The sequence below is a fragment of the Lepidochelys olivacea genome, assembly GCF_965140295.1.
Source record: "Lepidochelys olivacea isolate rLepOli2 genome assembly, chromosome: 1".
NCBI classification, from domain to species: Eukaryota; Metazoa; Chordata; order Testudines; family Cheloniidae; genus Lepidochelys; species Lepidochelys olivacea.
The window spans coordinates 100848630-100860718 of NC_140411.1; the positions used below are offsets into that span (position 1 = coordinate 100848630).

General features: G+C 44.8%; 1 protein-coding gene across 2 annotated transcripts in view; it reads right to left on the reverse strand.

Moving 5' to 3' along the window:
• Positions 1 to 4942, reverse strand: part of SLC15A1 (solute carrier family 15 member 1) — a 43644-nt gene extending 38702 nt beyond the window's left edge. The window contains exon 1 of one of the 2 annotated variants that reach the window (XM_084627542.1): positions 4752 to 4942. In XM_084627542.1, the coding sequence (XP_084483668.1) occupies positions 4752 to 4755 (4 nt within the window). In that variant the 5' untranslated portion in view covers positions 4756 to 4942. Of the gene's footprint in view, positions 1 to 4575; positions 4634 to 4751 lie in introns of those variants that run through there. The other variant, XM_084627543.1, reaches the window with a different exon arrangement.
• Positions 4943 to 12089: the final 7147 nt, after the last annotated feature.

Below are 12089 nucleotides of genomic sequence, written 5' to 3' on the forward strand. Positions count from 1 at the left end.
TTGGAGTATCCATTTAACATTCAATACCATTCAATACCAGGCTGGTGGAAAGCATGAAAATTCCAACTCCCATTAGCATTAATGTGACTATTGTACTCTGGCTAAATGAGACCAATCCCAAGAAAAAGTTAGGTCCTGCTTTAGAAATGTGCAAAGTTTCTAGAATCTCTGGGCCAATGATTAAAAACTCAAAGCAGAAACAGATGTCATGTCCCTACACTCTTACGGTAACTCTTAAACATATCTAGGGCCAAGACAAATTCTTAGTGAAAATATATCAAGGAAGAAAGGAAGGTATTTGGAGCAAAGTAATCACACGATCCCAAATTTGAAATGGGCAGCTCTTCTCAGAAGAAAATCTTTGAAATTACTGAAAATTTAAATGTATTTGATTTAGATGAGGTGACAATAATTTCCCCCCCCTAAAGTATTAATCAATTTAGATAGGGAAAAGTAGGTTTTTGTTGACTATGAAACACCTATTGGATACACAACTGCTAGGGCAGAGGACCCTGATTTGAATTTTTTTTTCTGTAAATAAAAAACTGCTAGTACAACATTACGATTGCACTGATTACATAAAAGTCAAGGAAAGTTAAGGTTTTTAAACAAATATTAACTCAGGCACGTAGCACATCCCACAGCAAATGTTTTGTGGTACAGCATACTAATTTAGCAAGAAAAACAGAAATAGTACCACATAAATATAAGGTGGGAGTTAGCAGTGCTGTGTGAACCTTTTTGAAATTTGGACTATAAAACTTAATGTAATCTCTTTTTTTTAATTTAAATTTCCTAGTTTTGTAGCCAAGGAGAAATTGTGTTCAGTTTGTGTTCAACTGATTTCTATAACAGAGATGAATATGGTTTGTCTACAAAATTATGGGTAATTTTCATATTGTAGACAAAAGAGCACACCTTCAATTGTTCCAATAATACATGTGCAAGGTAGACTTGATGCCCTCACTCAGCAGGGCTGGGGGCCAAAAGGCATAATGACTACTCCTTTCCCTACTAGGGTCAGAAAGGTGAGGTGATCAGATTAATGACTTGCTTCCTAGGAACTGCTCCCCAATCCTTTATTTAAATTTCCTGGAGTCTGGAGGCCCAAATGCATTTTGAGTTGCAAAACCTGGAAGCCTGAGAAATCTGAACTGAATGTGTGATCTAATGACCACACAAACACAACATTGGGGTCGGGGGTTGGGGGTGGGTGGGCGGTATATGGGTGCAGGAGCTTTCAGGTTAAGAGACAGCAGATAAATAACTTTTTATGAAAAAACACTTACTGCTTGAATTATACATGCAAACACAGTGCTCTTCTTCTAAAGGAAACTACCTCTAGGCTTAATGAGATTTCCCACTGTGAAAGCTCAGTACTTAATTTTCAAACTTTGTTAATTTTTTCCCCAAATCTAATAAAGTGCCCATTTAGCACTATTTACATGTCAAGATTCAACATTCATGTGTCTTTACATTTATATGTGTTTTTTATATGAAACGGGTTTTTTGCTTGCTTGTTTTTTAAAGCTCACCTAAACAATGCCTGAAAATATTTTGCTCAAATTGTCTTTAGAAAACTACCTTTAGTCAAGATCAGACAAAGAAAGTTCATCTGAAAAGGTGAAGTTTTCAGAAAGTTATGAGCATGTGAAAGAAGGGGCTTATGGCAAAGGAACCTGCAATCTTCAGTATTGTGTCTATAGCTTTCAATGCTAAGTAAATGGTAAATAATAATAATAATAATCAGAATTACAATTAGATCAGTTTAATATTACTGGTTTAGGAGTGCTTATTCTTTAGTCAAATTTCAATATAATTTGTACATTTGGGGTATTTGAACTTCATGTTTCTCTGAAGACCCTTTTCTTTTGGGAAATCTTTTTCAGATCCAGATGCAGCTAATAGGTGACTGGGTCAAGGTGAATAATATTTCTCTTTTTTGGCGATTAATTCTAATTTAGCCAGACAATAGGTAATTTTAATTAAGAACAAAAATGGGATTTTTCATCCTAATACCTATCTAAGGATTGCTATAGCAGTTGTTGATGTATATTATTGTAAGGAATTATCTAAATTATGTAAAAATTAATAAAACGGTGTCCTTTCATTTTCCCTATTGGCACCAAACTTTGTAATACATTAACATGCAAAATCATCAACCATTCTGAAATTACTACCATATTACACTACCTAAACACAATCGGTTGCATTAAAGAGCCACAGCCCTAACACATAAATCTTGGGGAGGGGAAGGATTGGTCAGATTCCGGATTATTTTAGTAGTTTTGTACAAGTAACACACCCAATTGTAGATGATGCACCGGGGATGCTCTGGCCTCGGTCGTAAAAGCAAAAAGAAATCATCAGTATATTTCCCCAGAAAATTTCCCTCTCTGATTTGCACAGTATAGGTTGGCTGAGATTTTTAATTAACTTCTTTATTCAATTTCTTTGCCACTTATTTAATTTTGTTATGATTTTTTCCCTGCTGATTGTGTTGTATTAGTTCTGAAAGGGACTGGTCAAGGTATGAAAGCTTAGCCACTATATTAAGAGGAGCAGCTACTCTTGCATTGAGACAACGTCCCCAGTTTCGGCGAGCTCCACTCCACCCCCACCACCCACCCTACAGAGCTCCCTCTAGGCCCTTCAGTGGGAGGCCGGTGCCCCGGAGTACCAAGCAGCGCTGGCTGGGTTTCCTCCACAGCTTTCCGCACGCCCAGCCTCAGGAGCTTCCAGCGGACCAAACAAAGTAGGGGAGAGCGATGAAGCAAGGAGCCTTCTTGCAAAAGCTGACTGTGCCCCAGTCCCGCCACAAGCACTGAGCGAACAGCGGCCCCAAGGGATTTCCTCTTTAGTCAAATTTCAGTCTGCCTTTCCCTGGCTGCAGCCAGGCACACACGCGCCCTATTATTACTCACTGCCATGAGGGCAGGGGACCGGACTGGGTGACCTCTTGAGGTCCCTTCCAGTCCTATGACTCTACCCAGCCTTGCGCTTATGTAAAGCCCTGGGCCCTCCTGCATCGCCCGCAGGAATCCGAAGGCGGGCACCTTGGAGTTGCATCACTGGTGGCCCTGTGACCCGAAAGACCTGGCGTGGGCAGGACCGAGAGCAGCAGGCCAGGCTGCTCCATCCCCACCCGGCTGGAATAACTAGCGCCTGGCCTGGGCTCTCGCCCGCTTTCCTCAGTGGGTGTCCGAGCACCACCCCGCCTCCCTGCTGGCTGCCGGAAAGCAGCAGGTGAAGCAAAGGCTAGGGCGGTACCTTGCCAGGGCGCGCTCTGGTTCCCTGAGCAGCCCGGCCACAGCTGTGTTACAGCAGTTCACGTGCGGCTCCCAGGGGCACCCCGCCACGCGCTGTGGGGGCCGGCACTGGAGTCACAAAGTGGGGTCACACAAGAATAAACTGCTTGAGCAGTCGGACGCTGCTGGCGGAGAACAAGCCCAGGGAGGAGGAGGAAGAGCAACTAGACGCTACAGATCCCCAAGCAGAAACCTGAACCCCCAAGAGCAGCGCTCTATCGCCCCTGCGCCTCCCCAGCCCGGCACCCCCGCTCCAAGAGCAGCGCTCTATCGCCCCTGCGCCTCCCCAACCCGGCACCCCCGCTCCAAGAGCAGCGCTCTATCGCCCCTGCGCCTCCCCAACCCGGCACCCCCGCTCCAAGAGCAGCGCTCTATCGCCCCTGCGCCTCCCCAGCCCGGCACCCCCGCTCCAAGAGCAGCGCTCTATCGCCCCTGCGCCTCCCCAGCCCGGCACCCCCGCTCCAAGAGCAGCGCTCTATCGCCCCTGCGCCTCCCCAGCCCGGCACCCCCGCTCCAAGAGCAGCGCTCTATCGCCCCTGCGCCTCCCCAGCCCGGCACCCCCGCTCCAAGAGCAGCGCTCTATCGCCCCTGCGCCTCCCCAGCCCGGCACCCCCGCTCCAAGAGCAGCGCTCTATCGCCCCTGCGCCTCCCCAACCCGGCACCCCCGCTCCAAGAGCAGCGCTCTATCGCCCCTGCGCCTCCCCAGCCCGGCACCCCCGCTCCAAGAGCAGCGCTCTATCGCCCCTGCGCCTCCCCAACCCGGCACCCCCGCTCCAAGAGCAGCGCTCTATCGCCCCTGCGCCTCCCCAGCCCGGCACCCCCGCTCCAAGAGCAGCGCTCTATCGCCCCTGCGCCTCCCCAGCCCGGCACCCCCGCTCCAAGAGCAGCGCTCTATCGCCCCTGCGCCTCCCCAACCCGGCACCCCCGCTCCAAGAGCAGCGCTCTATCGCCCCTGCGCCTCCCCAGCCCGGCACCCCCGCTCCAAGAGCAGCGCTCTATCGCCCCTGCGCCTCCCCAACCCGGCACCCCCGCTCCAAGAGCAGCGCTCTATCGCCCCTGCGCCTCCCCAGCCCGGCACCCCCGCTCCAAGAGCAGCGCTCTATCGCCCCTGCGCCTCCCCAACCCGGCACCCCCGCTCCAAGAGCAGCGCTCTATCGCCCCTGCGCCTCCCCAACCCGGCACCCCCGCTCCAAGAGCAGCGCTCTATCGCCCCTGCGCCTCCCCAACCCGGCACCCCCAAGAGCAGAGACCTGCAACGGCCACTAACCTGCAGAATGCCTCCCAAAGCCCCCACTCCAGTCCGTAGGGGCTACACCAAGGATGACTTTGGCTCTTTCTCCCCTATAACCCTCCATCCTAATTCCCCGCAGAGCCTCCAGCCCACCTGCCCCAGCAACCTTCCTCGTCTCCCAGTTCTGTGGAGCTCCCGCCCCCACCACCTACCCATTGGGGCTCCCGCGCTGCTGCGGCTGCTCTCCTGACTGGGAAAGTCCTGTGCGGTATGGGAAGGAGGCGACGGCGAGGGCTTTTCTTTAAAAGTGTTCTTCTTGGCCGGACGCCAAGCCCTACCCAAGGACCTGGGCAGGAGCGGCAGAGGTACAAGCAGTGTCTCTCCACAGCAGCGAGCCAGGCGGGAGGAGTCGCTCTGAGCCTCAGGGCCGGGGGCAGGACTCTGCACCAGACCAGTGTGGAAACGCTGAGGGAAGAGTAAAGCTTTGAGAGTGTCCCTTATTCTGTCCCTTCAGCTGAAGGGAAATGGGAAGCACAGAAGACTGGAGCAGACATTAGGGCCTTCTTAAGGTTAGGTTAAGCGAATATTTTTAAGGGTAGAGAATGACCCCCAGGGTTGGGAGTGGGGGAAAGACCCTTAGAGGAAGAGGAGGAATGAAAAGAAGCCCTAGCAGTAATGAGAGAGATGGGGGGACATGGATACACAAATCAAGGGGCAATGTGAGAGACTACAGAGAGGGAATGAGGGGGGATAGAAAGCTGGGTGTGGGGAATGGGGAGAAATAATGGATAGGAGGGAGAAATGGATAGAGCAGTGGAAAGGTTGAACTGTTGGTGCAGTTGAGGGGTTGGAGAAATATTGCCACAGAACAAGAAGAAAGGAAGAGAGATGAGGCGGGTGTATGTGAAAAGGGAACCAGATAGAGATGGAGAGACTGATAAAGGAAGAGGGACTAACAGTGAAGTGAGGGATTCAAAAGTGAAAAAATAATCATGTGAGAGAAAGAGAAGGAGGGAGGAAGCAGAATTACAAAACATCATTTGAGTGAGACAAAGTGGGTGAGGTAATATACTGGACCAATTTCCGCTCGTGGAAGAGACAAACTTTCTAGCTACACAGAGCTCTTCAGGTCTGGAAAAAGTCAGACCTATTTCTATATGTAAAGAATGGCTCTGTGTAGCTTGAATGCTGGTCTCTTCCACCAACAGAGGTTGGTCCAATAAAAGATATTACCTCACCCACCTTGTCTCTCTCATATCCTGGGACCAACATAGCTACAATAACATTGCAAGCAAAATAAAATCTTGAAGAAACATGAGAGAGGAACAATTTTAGGGTGGCAGATAAAAACTCTCTAAACCTTTTTTATGGTACAAACCAAAAATTTGTCTGAGTGAAAATGTAGACACTGAAAAAAATTGGCAAGAAAATAAGAAAAAAGGGGAGAGTTGGCAGACAAAAGGAAGTACAAACATGGGAGCCTGTAAGTAGTCATTCTTTTTAATTTATGGGAAGTTTGATGTCAAATGTACGTATGTACATGCACAACACACATACACGCATGCACACACACACACACATTCAACGACATACATTTCTTTGTACTAGGCTTGTTGACTGATCACTGGGACTCTGTTGGGGCTCAGTCCTGGTTAGAAAATGCAAACAGTTCCTGCGCCAACAACCTGGTCAGTTTTGAAATTGGAACTAGAAAATATAAAATGTGTATTTGAGTAGATTATGCTTTAGTTTGACAACAGAGACACATTCACTTCTGAATATTCTTTTGGTTAGTCTTATCTTTTAAAAAGTTATTGCTCTACCTGCTTTTGATTTTGTCCTTTTGACTTAGCTAACTTTTAATTAGCGTAACTCAATCTGAAAGTGCTGAGACAGTTGGTCACAATCTTTCTATCTTTCTCTTCCAGCATCTATGTTCACTTTTTAAAGCTTAAACCATGACATTTGAATAGTGAAATATGAAAACTAACGGCCAGTCTGCAATAACCTTAATTCCACAGAATAGTACCACAACTATACTTCACAAGTAGCACTTTTTACTTCAATGGAGTTACTTGTGGTGTAAGGTACTACTAAAAATAGTAAGGGTATCACAATCTGGCCATAGTTAGAGACCTCAGGCTAGGAAGGTAGAGATATGTTCTTTTTGTCCTAGTATTAATTTATCCTGAGTAAACTGGCACCAGAGATTGATGATGATGTTTTTTGTTTTGTTTTGTTTTTCCCAACCTTCTCCTCTTTCCCAAGTGTTAACTATTTCACTTCTGTACTGTTTCCTCTGATATTAGGCATATATGGCCAAGATTGGTTGCCTCAATTTAGGGGTACCCAATACGAGACATTTGAAACAGGCTTGATTTTCAGAAAATACTGATCACACAACCTCTGAAAATCAGGCCTCTTTAAGGTGTCTCAGTATGGCCACCCAAAAACTGAGGTGTCCAAAGTAGTAGTCACTTTTGAAAATCATGGCCATTTAAAAAAAATAACCCTTTTCTCAGCTGAAAAATGAATAGTGTCAATTAAGAATATAAGTACTTCTTCACACAATGCAATGTGGATCACATTGAAAGGGAATGTTGTGAAGGCCAAAACTATACCAGGGCTAAAAAACGAATTAGGTAAGTTCATGGACGATAGGTCCATCAATGGCTATTAACCAAGATAGTCAGGGACACAACCCCATGCTCTGGGTGTCCCTAGCCTCTGACCTCCAGAAGCTGGGAGTGGACAACAGGGGATATGATTGCCTGTTTTGTTCATTCCCTCTGAAGCACCTGGCCTGGCCATTGTCAGAAGACAGGATACTGGGCTATTGGTCATACCCAATAAGACTGGTCTTATGTTGTGCAAAAAAACATTAACTCACTTGCAACTACTTTAGTTTCCTGGCACTCAAAAATAGCTATGGAGTTTGCATTGAGCTAATGTCTTTGAGTATTGAGCTGAAGAATAATGAAAACATGTTTGTGGCTGCTGATGCTTGTGGTCTCTAATGATGACATATCTATAGATACAATTTTTGTGGTTGTGAGTTACTGCTGCTTCTATAGCCTCGTCTATAAACTGCTAGTTAGTTTTAAGGGAAGCAAATCAACGTAATTCTGTGGGAATGTTGAGATTAGTATAGAAATATATGATATCCTGATGTGCACTGCAAAGCCAAATACAACTGATGTATAGACATGGCCCTAGAAGATAAGGATATTTCAAAAAATAACCATGTGCTTAAGTTGCTAGCAAGAGCTAAGCCACTGAACAGTAGTGCTAGCATCGGGAGCAGGCTGGGGAAGCAGCATATGACTACCCTGGCCCTTAAATTCTGAAGGTGTTTAGAAGGATTACAGAAACAGAACCATTGAGAGATTATGTTGTGCTAGATTTTCATGAAGGAGGAGGCAACTGCCATTTGAGGCTAGGAAGGCCTGCATGGTGGGGCTGCACCCTAGTGGGGTTTATGGACTCTGCATGACACACACACCTTCCCCTCATGCAGAATGGATTTAATAATTCTTATTTGACTTTTGAACAAGTTGTTTGTTTCTTGCGAGCTGTTCAGTCAAAGGCAACTTGCCAAGAGCCTAAAGGCTACTCCCAATTAGCATAAAGTAAGGAGACTGCAGTCATTTTTAATATGGTGATTCAGCCTGTGATGATTACACGTCTCAAGCCACTTGGATCAACAGAGTATTTGTATGTTGCAAGCTGCAATAACTACAGAACGCACCTCGGTATTACAATGAGTGCTACTGTGAGCTACAGTATAGAGCTACAATGTACAGGCCCACCCTTGATTTAATTCAACTGGTTCTGATGGATTGCTCCATGTGTTTGTGTGGAGGTAACCTACTTGAAAGGAAACTCTGAACTCTGTCATAATGTTAATTGTCCACATGGTCATTTGAATGACCTAAGCAATCAGTCTAGGGCTCTTACAAACCCATTTTATAAAACTTTGCAGATTAAGACTCAAAGAATGAATGCATAGTGATGGGACGTTTATATCATGCACCCCTGGAAAAAGCATTCAAAAATAAAAACCCAAACTAATTTAATATAGTCCTGAGAATTTGAGCAGTACATGGCTCCTTCAACATCTAAAGCAGCCAGAACGCACGAGCACTTCAATTGACACAGCTTCATGCAACATGTGGACTGAAAACAAAATATATAGGACTTCTTTCTAACATGGCCTTGTTGACTAAGCCAGCAAAACAAGCAACCAACTAAGTGAGATGCCCAAGCCTCTAAAGGCTCAACCACATACAGAAATAATTTATCATGTACCATTTCTGAGAAATTAAAGAAAAAATAGCATGCAATCAGGAATGCAATTTCTCTCCAGCCATTAGATATGGCCACTTACTCTTCCATGTGAACAAGGGTGAGTAATAATTGTTGCTATTTTCTATCAGACTCTAAGCACACTAGAATAGGAAGTACGGAACCCCAGGTTCATCTGCTTAGATACAATTTATGGAAAAGCAAAGAAATCAATAGCTCCTCAGATATTTGTTTCTGAAAGTGCTAGGTAACTATGGAAAATGAAAGTGGGAGTTGGGTGAAATCAATTTTTGGTTAATAATTTAAGAGTATTGGGCTGCTGTTCATGATATCTTTGAACACCGAGAACTCCCTTTTTCATGGGATCCTTACAGCTGTAGGATTTATACAGACAATGGATCAAATTGTGCTCTCAGTTACGCTGGTGTAGCTGTGGAGTAATTCTATTGACATCTGTGGAGCTAAGTTAATTTGTATTTATGTCAGTTTCAGTGAGAGCAGAATATGGTCTAAAAGGATTTACATTTCCCACTTCGGCTCCTTTAACACAGTCGAAGAGGTGTACTGTGTACCAATACTGTTAAAAGTAGTTTTCAATTAAAAAAAATTGCGGAAGCAACTTTACTTTGTCCTGCCTTGACCCTGACACCAAGAAAAGCAGGGCATTTTCAAGGTTGTGAGTAGGGTGTCATTTGCTATAAGGTGTGTGTCGGAGGAGGAAGTTGCTCTCCCTACCCCTGAATTTTCATAGCTGTTTGCCTGCTGGCACTACAGTGTCTTCCCTAGGCCTGTGGGGCAGCCTGGGCTGTGCCAGGACTCCTACTCGTTGTGTGGACAGGATCACTCCCTTGGTCCCACAAGCCAGACATGAAGCAGCAGTGGTGGCCTGGGATGGAGTGAATTGAGCCAGGCCCCAATCCCTACCAGGGGGCCGACCATCGGTTAGACACCCCCCTTCCTGGCCCATCACTTCTCCCTACCCCTAGCTGGCATGCCAACTCCCTGCCTCCCTCCAGAATGGGACCAACCTCTTAACCACCCCACCCCCCAAGCAGCCACGGACTCAGTGGGGAGGTGCTATCACATCTTTGGCCTCCTCACCCCTCAGATTTTTCTGAAATGACTCCCCAGGTTGGGAGAGGACTTTTGAATGCTAGCACCAAAGAGAAGCAGAATCCCATGGAACTCAGAACCAACATGAGATTGGAAAGATTTGATGTAATTACTTTGGACAACATTAGGTTTCAAGATTGAAGTATGAATTACTCTTTGTGGTTACAAACTGTTAGAAGGTACAGTATGTGATTTTTGTAAAAGACTCTGTAGGTTTTAGTTACAAGTTAGTTCTCTCTAAAATGATATCCTGGCACAAACAGCATGTTCAGCTGCAGGGTGGAAATTTTCACTGATGGGTTACTTCAGTTTGTCATTAAATTAGGTGCCATAAAATATCACTCAGTTTTAACATTTATTAAAGTCAGTAAGATTGTTCTCTGTTTTCATGTCTCATCACAGGAAGGGACTTTAACATTTCAGAGAGGAGGGGGTTAATCTGTAAAGTGTTTTTTTTTTTTAATATGCTAATTATTGTTCAAGAACTGACTCATTTTAAGGTGGACCAAGTCAGTCCCAGTATAAATCCAAGAGTATTACAGGAAATGAGGATAGTAATGTTAGTAATGTTTTCACTTATAATTTTAGAATATGTTCCATTTTTTTTAAAAGATTCTGTAGTTTTATGACTTAGCATTTTAGATTAAAAACTGACAATAATAAGCACAGAGAAAACACCAGGTCTGTAGATGTCAAGGCAAGGAGTGGGGTAAATTGGTAAGGTGCACTTGCAGGGTCTGATGTAAGTTCTGAGAACAAACAGAGGTAGGGGAATGCTTGTGGTTTCCTGGATTCTTTTCTAATTTTTATCTTTGTAAGCAATAGCTGGTTTGACAAATCACTATTGCTGTGCTGTAAGAGAAAGGATATTTGTTTAAATAGCTGATTTGGACAGTGAGCTAATCCCATTATAGGCAGTGATGATGGATATCTATACAAGTATTTCTATGGCCCCCATCACTGCAATAACTGAACAGCCTCCACCCCCAAGCATTTATGGATTTATCCTCACAAGTGTTATTGTCACCATTTTACAGATAGGAAACAGCAGAAGAGAGAAATTAAGTGATTTGTCCAACAAAGCCTTACACATAATGGACACCCTTTCTAGTACAACTGATGCATTCAGCAAAGAGTGGGAACATTATTTTACTACAACTAGAAAAGAAGATACAATGGACTCTTCTATGGTCATCCACTACCATAAAATTAGTTTGCATTTTGTTCTTTGCAAGACATACACAAGGTTACCAGAGCCAGTGGGAGTTAGCTTGCATAGTTATTAAAAAGGGCGCTATTGCAGCAAATAGCATAAAATAGCAAAGTGGAATCTGCCTTGAGCTTTATTTAATGCAATACAGACTAGCCGTAGCAGCCAAGTTTTGTGTAGCCCCATGTGTGTCACTTTATGTAAATTGTTTAAGAACCTCATTTGCATAGCTTCAACTAAGTTATATATAACCATATGGTAACAGGGTGTACTGGCTCTTTAAGCCAAGGCTCCATGGTCAACAGGAGCATTGGAGTTGTGTATGAACTGTGGGGTTGCGATGATGGACATTGTGTTTAGGACACTGAGGACTACTTTGAATTACTTTGGGCTACTGATCCAGTTTCAGGGGAGGGCTGATGATTACCCTGAGAAAAACTATAGGCCACTTCTGTAGGCCCCGATGAGATAGCGACATGGAAACACCTCTGGCCACAAGAGGGAGCCAGGCGAATGTGTCCTCACTACACATACACTCCGTCTTTAAAAATATTGTGTGGATATAGTGTTTGTGCAGGCCTGGTGAATGAAACCATTGCTTTTATTCACAGGGCAGCAACAGGGCAAGCTTCCCATACATACTTTCATGCCAGTGTTCCTCAACCTTGATATGGAGGGAATTTCTTCTAACGGGCCATTTGGTCTCTAAGGCTCATGATGTTCCTGGCCTCTCTGGTAAAGTCTTCCAATTAGCACAAAGTGTGGTGGTGCATTTGTGGGAGTTAGAGCTAAGACCCACTCATTTCATATAGAGGTCAACTAACATTCATTAGATGGGATTTTTAATTCCTGTTGACTTAATCTGGATTCATATGGGTGACCTACAGCTGACAGGCCCTGTAGAACATTAGCAATGTTGTCC